Source organism: Otolemur garnettii, unplaced genomic scaffold (assembly GCF_000181295.1).
Source record: "Otolemur garnettii isolate 467f Iridium unplaced genomic scaffold, OtoGar3 scaffold00021, whole genome shotgun sequence".
In the NCBI taxonomy this organism is placed as follows: Eukaryota; Metazoa; Chordata; class Mammalia; order Primates; family Galagidae; genus Otolemur; species Otolemur garnettii.
In genome coordinates this window covers 8,536,092-8,559,555 of record NW_003852416.1, presented here as the reverse complement: position 1 = coordinate 8,559,555, position 23,464 = coordinate 8,536,092, and the positions used below count along the sequence as shown (strand labels likewise).

Genomic DNA, 23,464 nt, shown 5'->3' with positions numbered 1-23,464 from the left:
TTAATGAACTTAACTGGAAGTAATTGTTCAAGAGCCTGTGGAAGCACAGCTCTGCTGGGCTGGGCTGGCTGCGGAGTTCACACAGCCAAGCAGCTGGAGCACATCTTTATGTTCCAGGTTTGAACGGTCCCCACCCCAACACCTCCAGCCCCACTCCCAGCCCTTCCCTCCTCCTTTGGGGGGATTAAGAAAAAGTCCTTCAGAAGACTTGCATTTGGCCCTTCTAGACCCTCAGTGCTTGGCGGTCTGTTTGGTGTGTTACCAGCTGGGTGGTTATATTACAGAAGGGGCCAAAAATAAAAAAATTTAGAAAGGCCAGCGAACTCAGGATGGTTCGAGTTAGTTCCATGTACATGCATGTGTGTGTAAGAATTTGGATAAAAACTGACTGCACATTTACCCTCTCCCTGCCTGCCCTGTTCAGTCATTTCCCAGTAAGAATTTTAATGCCTGTGTGAATCCATGAGAAACTATGAGTCTGCAGAATTTTGCAGACAGCAGGGAGAATCTTCTCTCTGCCTCTTCTTGCTGTCTAAATGGATTTGATTCTAGAGAGGGAGAGAGAAGGGGGTGGCGGGGGGTGGGGGGAGTCTGCCATTGACCATTTACAAAAAAAACAAATAAGCAATGCCCTTTGTGTGAGGCTCTCAGGGGCTGGAGAAGCTGGAACCTTGCAGCCTGGTGGGACTTTGCAGCTTGGCGGGCAGGTTTGCTGCAGCCTGGTGAGTAGCCCAGCCGCATGGCATAGGCTGTGTGCTGCAGCTCCGAACCACCGCGTTTCTCCAAGTAAAACCCGAACCCTGTGAAACCTTCTCTCTTTTATTTATTATTTCCAACAGGCAGTGTTGTAGCTATCAATAGAAGTCTTGTCTAGGGAAACAATGCACCATTAGCTGGGAGCAGGGCCTTAGACAGAAAGGAGCAACATTCAACTGTGAAAGAGCCCTGGCCACTGTGCTGGATGGGGCCTGGCTGGCCGAGAGGGGTGAGGACCAGGGTGAAATCCTCTGAAGAAACCATTTGGGGCTGGGGGGAAGTCACATCTGCTACTTTCACCCTCTGTTTTCAAGAGAGGTGCGCAAGATACAAAAGCTAGAGTGGCCAGCAAAAGTGGCAGGGGACTGTGCATGCAAATCTGATCCAGGTTGCTCTGGGCCTGTACCCTGTGGTCATTGCAATAGCAGAAGTACCTGTGAATTGTTGGGGTCATAGGTTGTTGGGTGCAGGAGGGTTCCCTTGGCTGACCATCCACCATCCTCTGTTTCACAGCCAGGAAAAAAAGAGAAAAGAACCAGGAGTAGTTGAGTTGCTGAGGGCTGGTTGATGGATAAGAAACAGCCCCTCCTTCATTTCATCCCCACCCCCTTCTCTGCCCCAACTCTCCATGGCTCCAGTGACGTGAAACACCCATTAATGTTTTACTAGTCACCATTGGCCTCGCTGCAGCCATAGTAAATGGCATCTGGAAAAATGCATGGAGATGAACTATAAACCCATTTTTTATGTAAACCGGGGGTGAACGGTTGTCCTTTCTTGGTGCCTATTTCAGCCCCTGGGAGGACTGGTAAGTTAAGAACACTGAAGACATCTGTGCCCGCCCTGAGGAGGGGAAAGGCTGACAAGTGTTCCTCTGTGCTGCTTTTGTCTTATTGCACTGGGCTCCTAAAGGGGCTTTCTGGCCCCATTTTCCTTCTGCCGGAAGGGAGAGCGTTAGGGGCACATTGCCGAGGAGGGCCATGGACAGACCAGAGCTAGCAGTGGCCCTGTCTGTTTGCAGTGCCTGTGGGTTAATAGGCTGCAGAGGTGAAAGGCAAGCTTCCATTCCCATCAGGTTGCCCACAGTTCTGCAACTATAACTGCATCACTCTACAGAAGCCTGTGGGCTCAGAGTGAGGGGGACGCAGCAGAGGGATCTAGAAGCTCCTTGATCAATCTTTGCCTTGCCAAGTTCCAAATTATGTGCAGCCTTCAGAAAGGTAGGCATTTGCAATGAGGATGGCATGGCCAAATTGCAAAACAGGGCGCTTAAGGGTTCTTGAAAGGTCAAAGGTCAACCTCAGAGGCACCTCCCTCCTCACCCCCCCCCCCCCCCCCTGTCCCATGGCCCCCCCCCCCCCCCCCCCCCCCCCCTCCCCCTCCCCCCCCCCCCCCCCCACAACCCCCCAGTTTGTTGAATGGGATGAGATGGATGAATACATAGGATGGAAAGGCTTTGTGTGCTTTGAGGGCTGTCAAAAGGACCTTTGCTTTATAATTTAACTATTGAATGCTCAAAATCCCAATAGAGCCTGAGGAACAGAAGGAGGGAGAGAGTTTTTGCTTTGGGAAATAGCAGTTTATCCAGGTAGAAAGCGTAAAGCTCTTAAAGATGTAAAGTCAAGGGTGGCACCTGTGGCTCAAGGAGTAGGGCGCTGGTTCCATATACCTGGGAAGGGTGTGTGTGTGGCTGGTTCAAGCCTGGCCCTGGCCAAAACTGCAAAAAAAAAAAAAAGATTTAAAGTCAAATGAGGATTTTGGTTCCTTTTAAATATTGTTTTCCTTGTTTAATAGGTTTAGTGTTTTAGCTGATCCTTTTTGTAGTTTTTTTTTTTTTTTCTTTTCTTTTCCATTAAAAAAAAAAAACTGGCCACATACAATGTTTTTTATCATCAGAACCCTGCTGGGTCCTGATTCTGCTTATTTCTATTTGAGATGCAGAAACATCCTGTTAAATGTCTTCAGCCCTCCATACCTCCACCTCAATCCCACCCTCCTAATCAGCTATATGCTGAAAAAAAAAAAAAAACTGCTGAAAATTTTCAGTGCTCTATGGCAAGGCTGTGCCCCACTAAGTCAGGGAACCCTGAATTTTTCCCACATTTGGGTCTTGGGGCAAATTGGTCTCAGTTGCAGAATTTGGCAGTAGGAGTTTGAGGACCAATTTCTACTGAGTGTCTGTGTCTACTCGGGAAGGGCAGTCAGCCCAAGCCAGTCTCATGGGCACATCTCACTGCATCACCATGGCAGGTAACCCCATCACAATGATTGAGTCTTTGCAGAGCAAGCCTGGGATTGTGGGGTGAGCCAGGTTGAGGCCCAAGGAGGGGGACTCGGGAGGCATCGCTGCACCTACCACACAGAGTTAATGGCAAATGCTGACTACTGCATAGGTTTGTTGTGAGGATTTTCTAGAACAAAGTATGTCCCCCAGAGAGGTTGGTACAGAACTAAGGCCCCATTAAATGGCAGCCACTCTTTGCCCTGCTGGGGTTAAGTCTAGTACTGTGGGTATAGTAGCAGCTGGTCAGATGCTATCCTACCCTCAGATCATCTAGACAAGGGGTTCTCTGTGGCTCCATATATAAATAAATGCAGATGCTGATGGCGGTGGTCTGTGTGGGCCACTGGGGCTTAACAATTTTGAAATCAAGTGGATTGCTTCATGTGTGTTTGTTGTTTTTGTGGCTCAGGGCATCATCGTTGTCATCGTGTTCTTAAGGGTTCAGCACAGTAGCTTAGTCTCTGTACACACACAACTTTCCTTCACCTATTACTATTGCAGCCTTGAATAATAGTTAGCTGTCACTAGTGGTCATGATTTCACACCCCCTGCCCCCCCATCTGGTTTCAAAGGTGCATTTAGGTAAAATAGTTACTTAAAAGGCACCTGGCTTTCTGTTGCAGTGGTTTGCCTTGAACATTAGACTCTGTTTAAAAAAAGATAACAGGGGAGGGGATAAATATTTGGGGCTATTTCAGCCACCAACACACCTGGCATAGAATTTGTTGCTTTAATTTAGTTGCCATGAATGCATTTCTGGGAAGTTGTCTTATGTCTGTCTCCCACCCAAGTTTCTTTTCACTTCTGAATTTTCTTAGGGTAGCCCAGCTTTGAACCCATTTCTGATAGACCTTGTTAAAGAAGTGGGAGCTACACAAAGAGAAGAAGAACATCTAAGGGGCATCCGTCTATTTAGATCTTGGTGTGTGTTTCACATGTGTCAGCTTGATTCTGGGGGGCCATGGCCAAATCCAACTGTCTTTTCACTTGTAGCTCCTCTCTGGCAGTCTTAACTCCTTGGCATTGTAAAATGATGCCTTTTCTCACAAGAGTTATTAAAATATATCCATAGTTAAATAGCGTATTTTTAAGAAGGATGTGTGCCTGACCATGGTGGTCACGGGTCACACCTTCGCTCTTGTCCCATTGTGAACATCCTTACCAGTGAAATCTTTGGCTATATCCCCCCCCACCCCCCGTGAATTTAATTTAAAGAGACTAGAGAGGTGGCTAACGTCACCATCGTTAGTATTTGCCAGACTGCGTTTCCTAAAAAACCTCTTTGTCGCGCATGTTTAGCCATGTGCCCAGGCACTGTGCTGAGCCTTGACATGCACGATCCTACTCAGTTTAGTTTGCACAACCACCTTACTAGGTGGACATGATTCTGAACTGGAGTTCCAAGCTGGATTCTGAGCTGAGAGAAACCAAGTCCTGAGAGAGGTCACACAGCCAGACTGGTAAAGCAGAATCAGAACCCAAATCTTCCTTGCACTCACAGGCCTTGAATGGTATGACATGGCTGTGGGCTCTAAAACCACTTCGAAGGTAACTGAGATGGTTTCTGCAAAGTGATTGGGTTGGATGGTTCTGGAGAGCCACCTAGCTCTCTCTCTTCTGGGATTTGAAGCAGATGGCATCTAAAGACCACGGTGAACCTGTGGTTGGCTCTGTCCTTCTCTTCTGATCTTTACGGTTGCCTTTTGGTGGTTCTTATGGCATTGACGAGATCATGTTTGCCACTCCCAAAGGCTGGGCATTTCATGGGACCCAAGGGCTAGAATACAAAGTCCTTGTCCTTAAGCAACTTGAGTATAGTAGGACCAAGAAAGGTTCATAACACAACCTCAGCAATGGGCGCGTAGGGTTATATAGAACAAAAGGACTCTGGGGTCCTGAAGCTGGAGAGAAAGGCATTTGCAAGCAGAAAGCCCTCCCATCATAAGAGGATTCCAGGTACAGGCAGGTTGAATGGGGTGGCAGTCAGACTCTGGTTTTGGCAGTATGTCTATAGAATTCCCTTTGCTTGCTTGGGAACTAGTCAACTTTGACAGATAAGTGATTACTTTCCTTTACAGGGAACTGCCTGGCATGCATTCAAGATCATTTTTTCCCCCAAAGCCAGGCAGCATGTAAAACTTCCACTCTGTGATCACTCCCCACTCCTCATCCCCATGCTATAGGGTTTTGACAGGGAAAAACCAGTTGGCCAGGCTCAGGTATGCAAAATAATAGAGGGGTGTTGGTAGCCAGAACAGGGCTCCAACTTTTGTTGGAATCACCTTCATACATGTGTTTAAGAAGGAGGTAGAGAATTAATTTTTAAATCCCACACCCAGTTGACTCCACTGTTGCCCAAACACTGTCTTCATCCTTTTGTCCAAGTAGAGAAAGAGGGTTTTCTCCACATTTCCCTTTAGTCCTGTTGAGAAGACTGCTGTGGGGTTTGTGGTTCTTCATTGCAGACAGAACCATGCCATTGGGCAACTTCTTTTTGGTGACAAAAGTAACATCAATTGTAAATCACCATAATTGATAGTAAATAACAAACTGGGCACATGCTAAGTTCTGGCTAAGCCCTTTCCGTGGGTTTCCTAAGAACTAGGACTTGACTAGAACTCACATAGCAGCCTCTGTGCTTACCTGCACCCATGGGTTCTCTCTCTGGCCTGGGGCTTCTCACTCATGGCTGAACAGAAAAGCCAGCCACCTGTGGCACTCAGCAGGCCCATGAGACCTGGATCCTGAGTCCAGGCCTACTGAGTCAGGTCCCCACTGGGAGATTTCCTAGGATCGGGGATCTGAATATGTAATGAGCATGCCCAGAGATCCATGACTCAGCCAGGGTTGAGAGCTTGCTGGTTTCAATGGCTGCCACCAGCCCCTTCTGCGGCGCTGGTGGTGGATTCATACTCTGGCTTCCCTCATTGTTCGTGGTCAGTCCATTGACAATCGGTCAGCCCACCCCCCACCCCACCGTGACTGTCTTCCCTTCTCTGGACCACGTGTGGTGCTCCTGTTGGCACTGCTGTCCTTCCACACTTTATTAAACTCTCTGGGACTGATCTGCTTTCTTTCATGTCAGCTGGCGAGTATCTTTCCAACCAAATAGAAAACTTCTAGAAGGCAACTACAGCTTCATTTTCCTTTCCTCCTAACGGTGTCCACTTTGTCTATGTCTGTCTGTCTGTCTGTCTCTCCCCCCTCCCACCTTCCTTCTCCTTTCCTCTCTCCATCCCAGCACACAGTGGGAGCCTATTTGCTCCTTACTTCTCAAGTTGTCCTAAACAGAAATACTTCCCTAAAGGAATCCTCAGTACATGCCCATGAGGTGCTGGCACTGGCCTCGGGGCAGCAGCCCTTAGCACTGCTGGACGTGGCCTCACACCAAGGAAGTATTACTGGCTCCCCAGCTCCCTCTGCTTTGGTGGCCTTAATTGCTTCGATTGCAAAATGGTGTGAGCAGCTTGCTAGCCCTTTTCTCAGAAAGTGTTTAGCTGTTTACAGGAATCAGAAACTGAGCTGTAAGAGTCATTGACTTCTTTTTCTCTAGTTTCTTCCGGAGCATCTAGGAAGGCCATGTTTTTCTTTTTAAACATACCCATGAAAAGGTTAGAAGCACTTTTTAAAAGATGCCTTCCTCATAATTACCTGTAGTTCAAAATGCTCTCCCCATATTATATTCCTTCCTCATCCTTAAAAAGAAAAAAAAAAAAAGGATGAAAAGAAAAAACAATGAAGAAAACTAACTGCTCAGAGATCCCTGAACTCAATAGGCGCTAGTGGGCAGCACTAGAACCTTCTTTGCTTTTAATGCAATTCCTTTTCCTTGATGTTAATGCAAGTTGTGCCTTCCTAAAAGTAATAAAGGGAAATGAAGACACGTTCTGAAATGAAACTTGACTCTAATCCATTCATCATCTAATACTTGCCTCTTTATCTTCGCTGGTACCTAATCTGGTTAAATGTCCCTGTTGTAGGATTTTAGTGAAAATCCTCTATGGGGAATAGGGTTTTTTGCAATTGGATTACTCTCAGTAAATGGCCCAGTAGTTCGCTTGTTTCAGCTTAATTTTTTCTTTGTGATCTTGCTGGGCTAAGTTACAGAGCAGCATAGGGGAGAGGGGACTGTGAGTGGGGTGGAGGAAGAGAGGAGAATAATTGGGGAAAGCCTGGATCTGGCAGCTAGAAACTATTTAAAATCCTTTGTCCCCCATTTTTTTCTTTTGCCTTTCCCCCTTCTATTTCTCTCCACTGACCCACCTTCCCCAGACACTAGAATGCCTGTATTTTGTTTTCTAGAACCGCCTATTTCTAAAATGTATACCTTTTATGAGCTCAATTCATCATCATCCAGTTAATTTATTAGTATTCCCAGATGACTTCCTAATGAAATTCCTGATGAATCAGGGCTGCTGTAATCTGCATAAAATATGCAGGTGCTTGCCAGGCAGTTTAGAGCTTTCTGGTAAAGTTCACACTCCCACCCAAACCATGAGTGGGGCTTTTTATCCATGCTATCTGGGAAGGATTGTCACATGCCTGCTGTTTCGGAGGGCAGGCAGGGTTGGGAGTTGGGGGGTGGTTATGGAGACTGGCTGGGGAGGATTTGGGCCCTGCTGGGTTCCTTGTAGGTGAAGGTTTTCCTGTGAGCTGCCTCCCGGAGGTCCCACCAGTGGGGCCTTGGGGTAAGGGATCCCACCTGCCACGCGGAGACGCAGCAGGCCTGGGAGATTAAAGCCCCCACTTCCCACTTACCTGCTGATGGGACTCTGGGGCTCCATGATGGGTGGTGTCGAAGAAGGTATTTTAAAAGCCAGACTCAGTGGGGAGGTAAAAAGTACAGATCAACGCAAAGAGCTGTCTTACAACTACCTGTCATTTTAAAACGGGCTGAGGGATGTGGGGTGGGCAGCGCCAAGTGCATCTTACAAAACCAAGGTGGGAGGGGAGCCCATGGGCCCTGTGCTCTGAAGTCTTGGGCTGCGTGAACTGCTCAATGGTTTCTTTCTTGTTCTCCTTACAGTCGAACAAAGTGCCAGTGGTGCAGCACCCGCACCATGTCCACCCCCTCACACCTCTCATCACATACAGCAATGAACACTTCACCCCGGGAAATCCACCTCCACACTTACCAGCCGACGTAGACCCCAAAACAGGTAGGCCATGAGCTTGGGTGCCAAGACAGAGCATCTGTCCTGGAGCTCCAGGGACCACTGCAGGGGGTCTGGGCCAGGGAGCATGGGATTGGGTGGGAATGGGGTGGAGGGGCACCCCTTCCTCTCCCGGGTGTTGAAAGGGCAGCTGTTTGGGGAAGCTGAAGCCTCTCCTCTCTGTAGTGCTGAAGATCTCTTTAGAGCTTCAAGTACCTGGAAAGGGGCTGTCTTGGGAACTTGGCTGCAGGTCCCTCCATATTTCTCTGGAGGGGGTTCTAATTCTAAGAGCCTCAGACAGACTTGGAAGCAGGACTCATACTGGAGGCTTCTTCTCAGGGAGGATTCTCAGCTTCCTGGAAAGAAGAGCAACCTAACCGCATGGCTCCTGAGGGCCCCAGTTTTCTTGGTGGCCCTCTTCTTGGTGGCTGAAGGCCTCCAGTCACTTGACAATCACTTACTCGTGCATCCTCAAAAGACCACATTTGCTGGGTTCTGCATTCTCTACTGATTCATTTGGGGCTCCTACTGTAGTCCAGGTATTGTTAAGCCCATTGTACAGATGGGAATACCAAAGCCCAGGGAGGTTGCCCCATTTCTTCACAGAATAATCGCTAGGGTCTCAGGTGGATGTTGCCACATTATCCTTTAGCCTTTGCAGGTGGCCCCTTTTTCCATCCCACTTATTCATTAACTTTTTCCCCCAAAGGGGAGAGGGAGGAGAGGAGAAGGGTCACTTGTAGTCCTCCTTCAACAAGATAGGAATCAGGTAGGCAGCCCCAGTGCTGGTGGGGTGACCTTGGGCAGAATGGGTAAGGCCAGTGGTGTGTGCTGGCTAGAGTCTCCTTGTCCCAGATCAGTAATTAGAAGGACAGAATTGAAATGACTATCCCATGTCACTTTGTCAGAGGGAATCGTTGGTGTTGGGCTGAGCTAGCCTGCTGGTCAGGTGGCCTTCGCTGGGCTGGACAGAAGCTAAACATTAGCGGGTGCTCCTTGGCCTCTGAGCCCCCTTGTGCTAGTGTAGGACCAAGCCTGGTGCTGGGATGGCTGGCGGCTTCCTCCAGCAGGCCCCAGGCTCCGCACGTGAATGGCAGCATCAGCGTCTCATTTAAATAATGGTAGTACAGGGAATAGCTTTTAAATGGTTATCGTAAAACATATGATTAACGTCTGTGGACTGTTTACTTTTCCTCTGTGAACATTCTTTCAAGTGTGCAAATGGCTTGGTGTAGGGTCCAAGCCCAGCTAATCTGTTTGGTTTTTGTAATAGAGAGAAAGCAATGTCTGTATGAAAAATGTCACCCAGGGAGACTTAATTTACAGATTAAACGCTTCCTGAATGAATCCTCCCCACCCCCAAAATGCACAGTCAGTTTTCATCCACAGATATGCAGCCCATTCCCATCAGTATTCTGTTTTTAATTCTGAGGATTGCGCATTCTGCTTTCCACTTCAGCTGCCCTGGTCACTTCCTCTGTCAGCATCGGTCCTTGTTTTCTAAGAGCTGATTGACGGATGTGCTCCTGTGCCATTAGGAAGCGTGCGGTGGTGCATGCCTTCAGAATTCATGGTGTGCACCTCATGGCACTCTAGCCCCTGGGAAACTGAGGAGCCTGGTCAGGAGGGGAGCATAATTGCCACTGGTGGCTCTGTCCTCTGGTGGATGAAGTTCCAGAACTAAGTACAACAGGCCCCCAACAACTCCTCGTCTGTTCATTCTGAGTCTGCCTTGGATAAGATGCCAAATGGTGTTTGGTCACTTTCTCCAGCTCATCTTCTAAGTGGAGGTGGAGACATTCTAGATGAGTTACCTTTTTTTGAAAGAAGGCAAGGCTGTAACCCTTGGAGAGCCATAACTCAACAAGTATGTGGGAAGTGAGAGGAGTCACTCTCGTGCAGGCGAGTCATGAGAACCCACAGGTGGCAGGGCCCGTTGGAAGGGCAAAGGGAATGTTTGTTGCTTGAGCACCTACTATGTGCCATGCTCTATACAGGTGGGGTTTTTTAAACTTTAAATAATTGCCCCAATCACATGAGACAGAAATTCCCAAGCTGGCATTTTCCAAGTCTGTCTGAGTCTGCCCAGTCCACCAGGCCATCTGGAATGAGGAGAACTAGTTTTCTGTAGTGAGGCGAGGGAAAGGAGCTGAAACCTACCACCGCTGCTTAGAATCATAATGAATGAATCTCGTGCTAGGATTCCGGAAGAGCTGTCTCTCTTCCTCCTTCTCCTGTTCCCCTTCTCCGACAGTCACTCCTTCCTTCCTTCCCTCCTTTGTACCTAAAATGTTGCTTCTTCTCTCAGGAATCCCACGGCCTCCACACCCTCCAGATATATCCCCGTATTACCCGCTATCGCCTGGCACCGTAGGACAAATCCCCCATCCGCTAGGATGGTTAGTACCACAGTAAGGAGTTCCATTTTTTAATTTCCTTTTCGTTTTTTACATGGGCATGCTTATTATTATACATGTGCATGTGCGTATGTGTGTGTTAAGAGGCGGAGGGGTGGGGGGTGGGAGGGCCTGGGGAAGATGTTGCTGAGATGTGCTGTGGGGATGCAGGGAAATCAGTAGCCTTTCAGGTGGATGGGTAGGAAAAGGTCATTGATACTTGGCATTCGGAACCTGTGGTCCCTACAGGCCCTATAAGCAAAGGTATCTCTAAGACATTTCGGGAGTTTCAGAAGGCCGATCATGACGTTTCACCAGTGGCAGCCCATTCTGGAGCCCTGTCATCGAGTTGAGTCTGAGTCCTCCTTGTCAGGTGTTGCATATTCAGAGACATGGGAGTGGGAACAGGAACAACTTAGTTTTAAAATCCAGGGTTCAGAGTGGAGCTCATTTTCTTATAATTTCAGTACCCCCAACCCCTTCTTAAACATTAGTTCCAAGGGTGACAGTGACAGTGTTGAGAAGCCCCATAGTGTAACATTTAACAAGCATCTCTCTAGATTCTTTGCATGTTGAGTGCTTTACCTAACTGTGAAGGATGGGGATGGAGCACCTAGAACCCTCATTCCAGCATGTAGGTCCTTCCTGAGTGTCAGTCCTGGTTCCTGGCAGTGCCCAGATAACTCGACTGCCTTCTACAACTTTAAAAACATGCGTGTTTTAAAATACAAGTAGAAAGGTCTTTAGTACATAAGGCTCTGTGTGTATGCACGCGCTTGCACAAATTATGCATATATGTTTTGCAGTGGTATGTTTCTGTGGATGTATTTCTTCATGTTTATTAGTGATCTCTCCTTTAAAAAACACAGGACAATGTGTTGAATGCTAAAAGGAGTAAATTTCGGCCAAAGTCTCAACTTGGGGTGTCTTGGGGGAAGACAGCCTTTCATAGTCTTAAGGGAGATAAAATTTGGGGAGTGGGTTAATCCCCAGTTTTTTTTTTGTGCTGTTTTTATTTTTAAAAGACAACAAGACCCGGTTTATTATGTAGTAGCTGCATCCCATACCGACCCTCGGTATAATTTCTGGGTTTTGTCTTATTTTTATTTAGAGGGTAGACGTGAACATGGGCTTGTGGCCCATTTCTTCTTAAATCGATGGAGCCCTTCCTCAAATGGTTCTCAGTCATCATTTGCCCCATTTGGCTGATGGGGAGATATTTGAAAGCTAGATAAAAAGGAAGAGCCAACTCAGACAACCCTCTGTCAGAAAAAGTTGTGTGTCTTTCATGAGGATGCTATTTTGCATGTTGCTGTATTTTTTAATTATTGTAATGAGGTGTGATTGTCTATTGGTTACCCACAATTCTTCTTGGGGACTCTCCCCCCCGGTAACTCTTGTCAACACTTGTTAATTTGACAAAAGGCTACAAATTAAGCTCTGTTAATTTAATGTTTTCTCACCGAGATCTAAATACCGAAAGAGGCCCAAAGCGCAACTGAAGTCCTTTGATTCACTGTACTTTATTTTGGTATAAATTTACATTCATTATTGTTTTCCTTTGGATGTGTAGCCCTCAATTAGTGTGATGGCTCCATTAAAGCAAGCGAGACTTCGCCTTTAATTATTACAACAAAACACCTAGTTTCAGCTTGGGGAGAGGGTCTCTATTGACATAAGCAGAGGTTATAAAATTTAATTAGCCATTCCTATCAGATTTATGGCATTCAAATTGTTCTGTGTTTCTTCCCTTTGATCCTTCCTGTACAATCCCCAAGATTTTTGTTCTGATCAAATAAGAATAAAGCTTACTGTGCAGAGAGAACTTTTCTCTTTTCTTCTTTTTCTTGTCCCCACCCCCACCCTTGTTTCGAGTCTCTCACTCGGTACCCCTTCTTTGTAGGCAAGGTCAACCAGTGTACCCAATCACGACAGGAGGATTCAGACATCCCTACCCCACAGCTCTGACTGTCAACGCTTCCATGTCCAGGTGAGTTCCAAGAACCAGGGCCTTCTTCTGAGGCCATGGGTGACTTCTCAGAAAGTTCTCTAGATGATGGTTCCCCAGGCCACCCAGGGACCAGAGCTACATAGAGCGTAAAGCCCATGTAGTATAGACTGTACTCATAGAAAGTACTGAAAAATTACTTGGAACTTCCAAGGTAAGTGACGTCTTTCTAGGTGGGATTTTGAGTCAGTCAACTGAGCAACCTATTTGCAGGCATTAAGAAGGCAGAAGAAATGGTCAGGACCTGTGGAGCTTTATTAAATGTCATTTCTCTGTTGTCGTCTCCTGAGTCAATAGGGAAGGGGTTAGAGGTAACTTTACTCTTAGATAAAGACTCTGAGAAAGATTATTGGTCTTCTCAAAGCTCAGTATCAACAAGAAAGTGTCCCCTTGCCCCCCTCCAAGATATCACTGACCAATAGAAATGTAATGTGAGCTGCAGAGGGAGTTTTAAATTTTGTAGCATCCACATTTTTTAAAAGGATTTTTTTAAAAAGCTGAAGTTTTTTTTTGTTTGTTTGTTTTTGTTGTTTATTTTTTCAGAGTCTCACTCTGTTGCCCCAGGCTAGAGTGCCATGGAGTCATAGCTCACAGTAACTTCAAACTCCTGGGCTCAAGTGATCCTCCTGCCTCAGCCTCTGGGGTAGCTGGGACTATAGGCCTGCACCATCACACCTGGCTAGCTGAAGTTACTTTTAATGATATATTTTATTCCACACAGTATAGCAGATATTATCATTTTAACACATGCCACCACAGAGCAAAAACTATTAATGATATTTCACATTCTTTCTTGGACAGAGTTTTCGTACTCTGATGCATCTCTTCTCCTTAATAGCTCATCTGGGTTTGGACCGGCCACATTTCAAGTACATCACAGCCACATGTGGCTGGTGGCTGCCATAGTGGCCTATGCAGTTGTAATTCTTTGGAAGTTAAAAAAAAATGTGCATTTGAACTGTATATTTATATATTTATGTCTAAGCATATAAATACGTGTTTATATGTGTATATACACACACATACATATACAATATACACACATATCTCCATGTTTTCCTTTTCTACTCTCTGATTAATTCTGGCTAATTTTTCAGCAACTGCTAGTTTATTTACAAACTGGTTGGCAGCAGTATGTTTAAGTAGTCACTAATTGCTCCTAATGATAGTTTTATTTTCTGTTCATCTGATTTTCAGTCAAGTTAATTAAATCGGTGGAGGTTTAGACTTTCCTGATGGGCTGAAACAACCAATCCATTTTGATGATGGCACATAATTAAATTAGCATGCATTACATGGTGAGGGCACTGTCCCACAGCCTCTTCCCCCAATCTCTGTGGCCAATATGGAAAGCCAAGACCAAAGAACGGTCTGGAAAGATAGGCCAAGATACTCTTTCCCCCACCCAAACAGTGATCTTGGGTGGGGGAGAGAGTAGGTATCACATTCATTAAAAAAAAAAGAAAAAGTGTAGCACATGTAGCATTTGTTAAGTATGACACGCATACCGTATGAAGATCCATTCCCCACGTGGCATCCATCATCCCAATTTCAAAATCCATACCAGTATTAGTTAGGCGGGAAAATGCACGTACGTTCTCCTGTCTATGGAGAAGAGGAAGGTTACGGTCATTAAATAATGTCATCACAACCTCGCTGAGCAGGGCGACGAAGACCGAGTCTCCCAAGAGGAGGGTGCTTCTGAGCTGCTTGTAGTACACAGCTCATCTACCCGCCATCCCAGCATTTGTATTTATTGCACCTAGTTATTTTTCATGTTTGTTTATTCAATGCGCTCTGGAGGTTAAAAGCAGTGAAGTAGTTGTAGGATAGGGATTGGGGTTAAGCTTATCGATTGAATTATCGTTACGAGGTTGGTCGATGATTTCTAGGTGGGCAGAGGGGTGGAGGGAAGGAAGGGGACAGTGGGAAGAAAGGTTAGGGGCTCGAGGTGTGAGGAGGGGGAGAGGCGGCTGATTCCCCAGGTAGGCCATATGAAAGGTAGCTAGTTAAAAAGCGTATACAGCAAATTAAATACATTATTGTGGTAATAGGGCGACAGAAGTATAGGTCTATTATACTTATGGCAGTTATAGCAAAATGTAGGCAGCTTGCCCTGTTCCAGAACACCCTTTGATATTCATTCTATTCAGCAGTGGGGCCAGGACTTCTCAGAATTAAGTGATGGGTCATTATACTTTAAACACCATGGAGAAGCCTAGATTGGCAATTAAACAGCTCTTGCTGACACTCACTTGTGCCACCCTATGACCCCTTTTAGATTGAGATGTTGGAGCTCCGGGCCCTCAGCCTGCTAAATTGGTGCAAGGCTCTTCTCCTGACGAGAGCCGGCTCTGAAATCTGCCGGCTTCAAAGGGAGCGAGATCATGTATAAACCATAATGTGGGTGCACCGTGGCTCACAAAAAATAAGGCAGGAAGAGATGAAATGTTACAAGTGCAAGGGGGAAAATGAGAGAATAATGACAAACCTAATGCAACTCAAAGCAGGATTGTTGCACAGGAAAATGCATCCTACTGCTTGTGCATAAAATCAAGGCCGGCAGATGACATCCAGTTAACAGAAACGTGTCAACAGTGAAGTAAAGTGAGAGTGAGTAAGAGAGAAGCCCCTGAGACAGCCAGAAACAAAAATTAGTTGTCCTTAACAAGTTAAGTTCATCATTATATTCTGGCTTGGAGCCATGAAAGCAGACGGGGGTATCTAATGAGCTGCTTAGAATTTTTAGGGTGTTTATTGCATTTCATGGAATAGTTGTCTACAGAAAGGGATTTCTTAGGAGAAGGTGTGCACGCAGCCCACATGTGTGCCCGTTCCTGCACGGTCCCTTTCTCTGCCGTGCATTGTTCAGATATGGGAATATGTATGTAAGTATGGGAACTTAGAAATGTTCCTTCTTCGTGGCGGCACGGGAGGTTGGTCCCTGTCCCCCAATGTGGCCCGATTGTGGTGTACTTGCCGTGGCGTTTGGTGTGTGTAACGCACACACAGAGTGGTTCTCCCCCCACCCCCTTCTTTCCCTCGCCCTCACACGTCTGTACACACATTCTCATTCTGCAAGAAGGGAACATATATATTTGAGGAATGTCAGGCCTTTAAAATTCACAGTAAAAGCTGCCACCCACCACTTCACCCAAGGGCTTCCAAGAACACATGTTCTGAACTTCTGTTTCCTCAGAGGCCTTTGAGCAGTGGGAGGGAACTGGGAGTCCAAGTGCTTCCCAAGGGCTGATTTTTATTTAATCTCCAACACCCCCCATTCTTGGTGGGGAAAAATATAGGGGTTGCTTATTTCTTACCCTTTTGCTTCTCTAATTTTTTTTTGATACCCTAAAGGGAGGACTTACATGATTTTTATCTAAAAAAAAAAATCCTATCATTTTTAACCTCATTTTATCATCAGCTTAAACTTAGAAAGGTGGCAGCAGGAGAGGACCATGTCAGTATGGAATTTCTGAGTCTAGTGTCCACGGTGGCTTTGGGCCGCCTTTAAAAATCAGCGTCACTCACTGGGTATTTATTTTCCTCTGTTGGTCTGTGTACATTCGGTTGGTACTTTAAGCTTTTTAATGATTTTGTCAAATTATCCTGGTTATAGTTATATAATTTTGGCTAAATGGAAACTATCTCTGATCCATATATGGGAAGAACTTTTGTCAAATACAGGCTTTGAGATAACTGTCATGATGCAACCTCACTAGGACCTCTGGTTCCCACTGGAACTGGCCTTCTTTTAAAGAGTAGGTTGTTCTTTCCTGGGTAGCATGTTGGGCTATTTTTGGCGTGGATTTTATTAAGAAAGCCACAACTGCCGTGATCTTGATCTGAACGGTTTTCTGTCTGCTCCCTTGCATAACCTTGGATGGAACAGGAGGCTGCCATTTTGTTTGCTTTTTGGGATTCTGCCACTTGGTTCTTCCTCTCCTCTCCTCTGCAGTAGGATATGTTAACCTTCAGAGGGTGCTTCATCTAACCCACTGCCAATCATGGTTTCCAAGCATAACAGGAAATGTGAGAGCTGGCTGTCTGACCCACTTGTCAGTTTGCGAATGGACCAAGAGTTGTTTGAAATCAGCTTTTTATGGCTAATTTGCTTAGTTGAAATAGCAATACAGGGCCTCGGATGTATTTTGGAGCACTGTTGTAAAACTCAGCCCTATTAGGAGAAAACACAAACTTTATCTTTTCCTTATTTATAATTTTGTTAAACATTTAGAAGGCTTTTTCATGATGAATAGACAACACATGGAGTTAAAGTGATTTAGGAATCCTAAATTTGACAAGAGAAAGGGCACACAAATCAAATGCAGAGCTTTACTGCGTGTTGCGTGTGTATCTGTGCCTTTTTCTTTTCTTTTCTTTTCTTTCTTTCTTTTTTTTTTTTCCAGCTTTCCATAAAGGGATACTAACTTATTTAAAATGTCCCTGAATTATGATAAGAACCAACTAGGAAATATTTGAATTTCCCCCCTGTCTTCCTGCCTCACTCTCTCCCGTTCCTGTCAAACGATGGGACACAGCAACAAAAGAAAAATAAAAATTTTATTGCACTCCATCAACAGAATGAGGCCTAATGAGGCAAGCACAGCATTGTCAAAAAATGTATGTATATTTCAACCACGTTAATATTTTATTTAGCTGTCAATATACAACAAAAGATTTCACCTTTCATTTTAGAGCTGATTAGGACTTAGGAAATTGTCTTCTTAGATGCCACTAATAATGCCTCAAAAAACCGAGTGGCCGTGCAATTTCCAGCAGGTAGTCCAAGCCCACTTTTCCGCCCACGTACATCAGTTGGATTTGTCTTTTGTTGAAGATGTTAAAAATCGTAATGTCTCGTGTCAGTAGCAATAATGAAGGGGAGGATTGGCTTTAATGACATTATGAGAATCATTATGTTTAATTTATCACTAATTAATGCTGACAGGTTTCATATGCCTTGGGTTGCTTTCATGTGAGTGTTACATGCTGTTTTTTTTTTTTTTAATTGTGTATACGCATCCCTCCTCATTCATTCATTTTGATTCTGACGATTTACACAGCTTCCTGTCTTCCAGGTTCCCTCCCCACATGGTCCCACCTCATCATACTCTGCACACCACCGGCATCCCCCATCCGGCCATAGTCACGCCAACAGTCAAACAGGAATCCTCTCAGAGTGACGTCGGCTCCCTCCATAGCTCGTAAGTGTTGCTGTTTTTATGACTTTCTTCTTTGCCTCAGGGTTCATCATGCTGGTCACTGCTGCTGAGTGGTGGCTCTCTGCCTGAGGATGGCCTTGCTTGGTTTGGGCTCTCTACCACCTTATGAAGGAGAAAATGCACAGTGGTGGAGTCTCACCCATTGCGGGTTAGGACAGAAGTCTTCTGTGTGTGTACTTGCCTGTCCTGGGATTGGCAGCCACTTCCCTGCCCCTTAACCTTGCAACTGAACATCTGAAGCCCTTTTTCTACAAGCACCAGAGAACCCTGCCGAGGTGGAGATGGCAACAATGTGCTTTCCCCCTCTGGCTTGGGAAAATTGTATACTTGTGAAACTTGGGGACGTGATTACAAAATCTCTCTCTTCCCTTACTCGCTCCCCGAGCTATTTTTGTTCCATTTTCCGGGGTGAAGAAGACTAAAAGTGGAAGCGTGCTTTCTATTCACAACTGTGCTGGGCTTGGGTGCTGGGAGGCAAGGAGACAGGCTCTCTGCGTTGGAGGAAGTTGGACCGTGTGATTGTTTATTGAGTTGTGTCTGTTTCATCTGTATCCAGAAAGCATCAGGACTCCAAAAAGGAAGAAGAGAAGAAGAAGCCCCACATAAAGAAACCTCTAAATGCATTCATGTTGTATATGAAGGAAATGAGAGCAAAGGTTGTAGCTGAGTGCACCTTGAAAGAGAGCGCGGCCATCAACCAGATCCTCGGGCGAAGGGTAGGCTGCGCCCTTCCCAGGGAGGAATGGGGGAGGATGAACTGAGGGCAGCAGGTCGGGTGGACAAGTGTCCTCATTCTTAGGAGAAGCCTTTCCCTTCAGCCATCTTCTGAATCCTTGAGTGGCCCTCATGGAGTCAGGACTAGTAATGCTGCCTTCAAATGGCATTCAGCGCAGCCAAGGCCACAGTCCTTCCCCATCCCTAGAGAGAGCAAGCACATGACAGAATGATGCAGTTGGCAAATCAGGTTTGGTCTGAGCACTCTTGTTAGTGCCAGGAACGTGCCAGACTCTTAGTAGGTGGGTTCCTGGGTGAACTTACCCCCTCCCCCCCACAAAGCAGCAGTATGCATTCCCTGACCAGAGTGTAGTTGGTGATGTTTTCTGCATGTCTCTCTCACCCTCTCCCTGTCCCCTCCAGTGGCATGCACTGTCCAGAGAAGAGCAAGCGAAATACTATGAGCTGGCCCGGAAGGAGCGGCAGCTTCACATGCAGCTATACCCCGGCTGGTCCGCGCGGGATAACTATGTAGGTGGATCGTTCTCTGTAAGATGAGAGTCTGTTGAGCTGTGTCGTACGTCTGTACAAAGAGGAAAGTAACTTCTAGTTTGAATCAGGCCTCAAGACCATTCAGTCTGCCTGCCTTGGGGTTGCCAGCATCTTGCTGGATCCCCAAGCTGGAGGGGCCCGGCTGGCTTCTTGGATGGATGGCTCTGGTAATTCTTTAGGGTGGAGGAAGGAGGCTGGTGCTCCAGTGTTCTGGCTCAAGGCTTATGAGGTCAATTTGGGGTACCTGTTTGCCCAGTTCCTAGAAGTGGGAGGGCTTAGGCTATGCCTAAAAGAAGCTTAAGTTCTGGATTAGGGTCTCCATGCTCTTCATTGGTGATGAGTGGTGGTGTGGCTTTACAGGAGAGACCAGTGAAGAGGAGTGGAAGAAAAGGGTTCAATTCCTCACAGGTCTTCCAACAGGGCCTTCATCATTAAGAAGGAAAACAAAACAATTGCCTGTGCCATCATACAGTGCAGCTGGCAGCCTATTTCATCCTGAGAAGGGCATGATGGGAATATCCCTGAACATCTCCTTTGGCAGGGTGGATGCAATGACTGGGCCTAGTAGGGGTAGGAAAGGGTGTGTGTTACGTGATGTGTGTGTTCCTGGGCTCTGTATTGGCTAAGGGACTTGCCTAATTTCCTTTCTTGAGTTTTAGAAAACACTGTAGGATTATTGTTTTTCCTAATTGTGATTGTATCCCCACGATTTCTCCTTTTCCCACAAACTTGCTGTCCTCCCGAGACTTCAGTCACTATTGATTATCAATTATCCTACATTTTCCCCCCAAACTCAAGCTCTAAGCTCTTTCTTTTCTAGAAGGATGAAATCCCTCTTATCTTGCCAGATCCATTACTACATAGCCTATGGTTTCGTGGAGTAATTTCGCCACCCACTCTTTAGGGAGAAACAGAACTTCTCTTAAGGCTGATACAGGCTTCTCCTCCCTTCCTGGTCAATGTCATAGAGGGTGGTGACTTTACCACCTTCTTCTGATGTTCCTATTGGCATCATCAACATTGAGCAGGGGCTGAGTTCATTAAAGTATCACTGATTGTGCACTTACTATATGTAAGTATTATGGGGATTCAGAATTAAGTCAGGCCTCCTTCCTCCCTTGGAACTTGCCACCTGCCAAGAAATCACAAACATCTGCGTGAATACGGGATCCCAAGTGAGGGCTATTTTCTGCTCTGTTGGACTAGCTATTTCAAGTTTGCTCCCCTTTTTTCTCATACCTTTAAACCTGTGCTTGCAGCATTGATGAAGGAGAAGGGGGATGGCCCAGTCCATCTCCCCCTAGGCCCCGCCTCCTAGGAGTTGAAACAGGATGGAGTAGGAATGCTAGCACCTCTCGGTGACAAGTGTGCTCCACTGAGAGCCCTTGTCACCGACAGGTGGGCTTGCATAGGGTCTTAACTGCTTGGGACCTTTGCGTTTGTCCTCAGCATGTGTGCAGTGGGGAAGCCTTTCTTCTGGAGCTGAAAGGAAGAGGATGAGAAAGTTAATGCTCTCCCACAGGCACTCTGCTCACCCCCACCTGACCCCGAGGTGGAGCTTTCCAGCAGCAGGCAGGCTCCATAGCCTTCACACACATAGCCATATGACACAGCCGTATCCTTGCAGGACAGCCACTCTCCTGGTCACGGGTCAACAGTTCTTAGAGTTCATCTTGAGCTCCTACTACCTGTTACAAACCCAATTCTTTGAATAATCTAGAGTGGTGCCACAGAGAGGAATTCAGCTTTTCTCTATGGATATCCTATCCCCACTAGACATTTTGGGTCATCGTAGGGTCTTCACGTACAGCTGTGCAGGGTGTGCACTGCACAACTCTAGGGTATGCCATTTACGTTGTGGTCTATGAATGGTGCCCCCTGGAGTTGTGCAGGGTGAAATCTCCACAAAGGTACAAGGCAGACTTTGTGGTAGCTTCAAAAGAACACTGTGTTTGACGCACCTCGGAGTCATTTAGACAAAGTATTGCTTGAGGCTTTTTGCAAGTGTTTTTTAGGTTTCAGAAGGTTCTGTGGGGCACTTGAAATGACTTTAGCTCAGTTACATTTGGAAGATAGGTTGCTTTATAACAGGAATTCTTGAGAAGACTTGAGAGAAAGTTTAGAGATAGATGTAGATAGTACATAGAGGTACTGCCGGAGTCCTATTACCATGACTCATTGCTCCTTGGGTGTGCACACATGTGCACGTGCACAGACACACACACACTCTCTCTCTCTTTCACACTCACTTCTTCCTTCTGTGACCCAGGGAACAATCTGGGGATAAAACCCACAGAATTGAAGTTTTTATCAATTTGATTATGGTAGACACTTATTAGTATTTGTTTTTAACCAACTTGACACAGGAGTTTCCACAAATTACTTTGGTCATTGTAAAGTCCAAAAGGTTCTTCTGAAAAGTATTTTCTGAGCTAACTTCATGCCTCTTTCACCTTCTTGCTCTTCCAACCAAGTGGTAATAGAAGCCTATCTAGCTCTCCTTTAGGAAAACAGAATTGAGTAAAACAGTGACGGTCGGACTCGGCACATTCTGTAAAGCACAAGAGAAAGTGTTTTGGGGACCAGAGTAACATCTAACCTCTGGCATTGTATGAACATTATTTCCTTCCTAACTCTCTCTACATTAGGTAATGTCATTTGCTCAGGTGAGTTCTTTCTCACCTCCAAATAGTAGGATTTTTCTTTCTCCTGATTCATTTAAAGAAGTAGTCAGGTAGCCACCTGCCCTGAGATTCATCTTCATCTTCACTGAGGGTAATGTTATTTTCAGGTGCCCTCAGAATACATTGCAAGGACTTAGAAATGGATGAACACTGAATGAAACATGACTGAGAAGCCATGGGGTATGTGGGTGCTCAGACCCCATGAAATGAAAATGTTTCTGTGAACCTCCTGCTTCTCCCAGCCAGGTGGCACTTTGTTCCTTACGGAGAAGAGACACAAACATGGAGATGGAGGAAGGCACATGGACTTCTTTTCTTAAAAATTGTAACTTGGGGGGACTGGGCGCCCATAGCTCAATGGTTAGAGTGCCAGCCCCGTGTACTGGGGCTGGAAGGTTCGAACCTGGCCAGGGCCTGCTAAACCAAAAATAAATTGTACACCGAGGAACATAGCATGTTTAAGAAGCATTGAACAGAAGGCCACTACAAATTTCCCTGCTGGCACACTCCCCCCAGGGGAAAAAAGGTGCTCTTCTGTGGCTCTCAGCCCACGGATGGAGCCAGAGCTCGGTGGCATCTCCACCTTGTACTGCTCCTTACAGAGCCTAACACACGTTTAAGTTTCCTATTGATCACTGTCCTTTTCTCTTAGGGGTTGATAGCAACATGCTATGACAACCTCAGTTGTTCTGAAACACATACAAGTGTGAGACCATTGCATTTAAATTTATACCAAGCAGCGATTTCACATGCATAGTGCTGAGTGAGAGAGAACCAATGTCTGACCTGGAATGAGGCAGTTGCCTCATTTTGCCTCTGCAAAATTCCTTCCTAGTCCCCTTCCACGACTGCAAGCCTGAGCAGACTGCCAAGATATCAAGGAGCGTCGGGCTGGAGAATGTGAACGACTCAATGCAATTCGTCCCCCCTAATCAATTGAGAAAAGAGTTTCTCGGTGGACCAGCTTTAAATATGTAGGCAACAGGCCTTATGGCGGAGGGCTGTGAAGTGCAGACCTCATTTCATCCTGGCCCCACCACTTCTTCATCATGCGACCTCAGGAGAGCTACCTAACCCCTTGTTGCCTCAGTTTTCTCACCTGTAAAATTGGAATGGTGATGAGACCTGCCGTGTAGGATTATTGTGAGGATTTAAATGAGTCACTCTGTATAGCACACTTGGAATTGGGCCTGGCCCCTAATATGTGCTCCATCAAGGTTAGCTGTTGGTATTTAGGAGGATTGTCGTCATGTGAGATGAGAATGGTAGGAACGACCCTTCTCTTGTGGACATCCACCCAGCAGTTTTGAAAGGAGCTCAGATGATTCCCAGTTCTATTTCGCCTCCCTTCACCGCTGCCTCTTTAAACCAAGGTGCTATCATTCTTAGAGAAGCCCCTTCTCAGGCTTTCATTCTTTGATTCTGGGGACCATTGACAAGTCAGTGATTTGAGTGGGTCCTGGCATGCCATCCCTCGTCCCCTCAGAGGTGGGCTCTCAGACTGTTCCCAGAGCTGCCCCTCCACACCTACCAAGTCTTCCTCATGCAATTGTGTTTTCTCTTAGGCATCAAATGTTCTGGGTTAGGTTTGAGGGTGGACATAGGAACAGGAGCAGAGAGATCTTTCTCTCACTACCTGCCAGTCCCTTCTCTTCTAAGAAATGTGTATCCATTCAGCTGGGGCATAGTCAA

General features: G+C 46.1%; 1 protein-coding gene across 14 annotated transcripts in view; it reads left to right on the top strand.

The window, feature by feature from the left end:
- TCF7L2 (transcription factor 7 like 2) overlaps positions 1-23,464 on the top strand; it is a 199,559-nt gene that overhangs the window by 166,186 nt on the left and 9,909 nt on the right. For 11 of the 14 annotated variants that reach the window (XM_023511700.1, XM_003787163.3, XM_003787161.3 and 8 more), the window contains 6 exons: positions 8,067-8,199; positions 10,502-10,604; positions 12,493-12,579; positions 17,679-17,804; positions 18,379-18,538; positions 18,960-19,067. In XM_023511700.1, coding sequence (XP_023367468.1) covers positions 8,067-8,199; positions 10,502-10,604; positions 12,493-12,579; positions 17,679-17,804; positions 18,379-18,538; positions 18,960-19,067 — 717 coding nt within the window. Of the gene's footprint in view, positions 1-8,066; positions 8,200-10,501; positions 10,605-12,492; positions 12,580-17,663; positions 17,805-18,378; positions 18,539-18,959; positions 19,068-23,464 lie in introns of all 14 variants that reach the window. The other 3 variants (XM_023511698.1, XM_023511697.1, XM_023511699.1) reach the window with 1 other exon arrangement.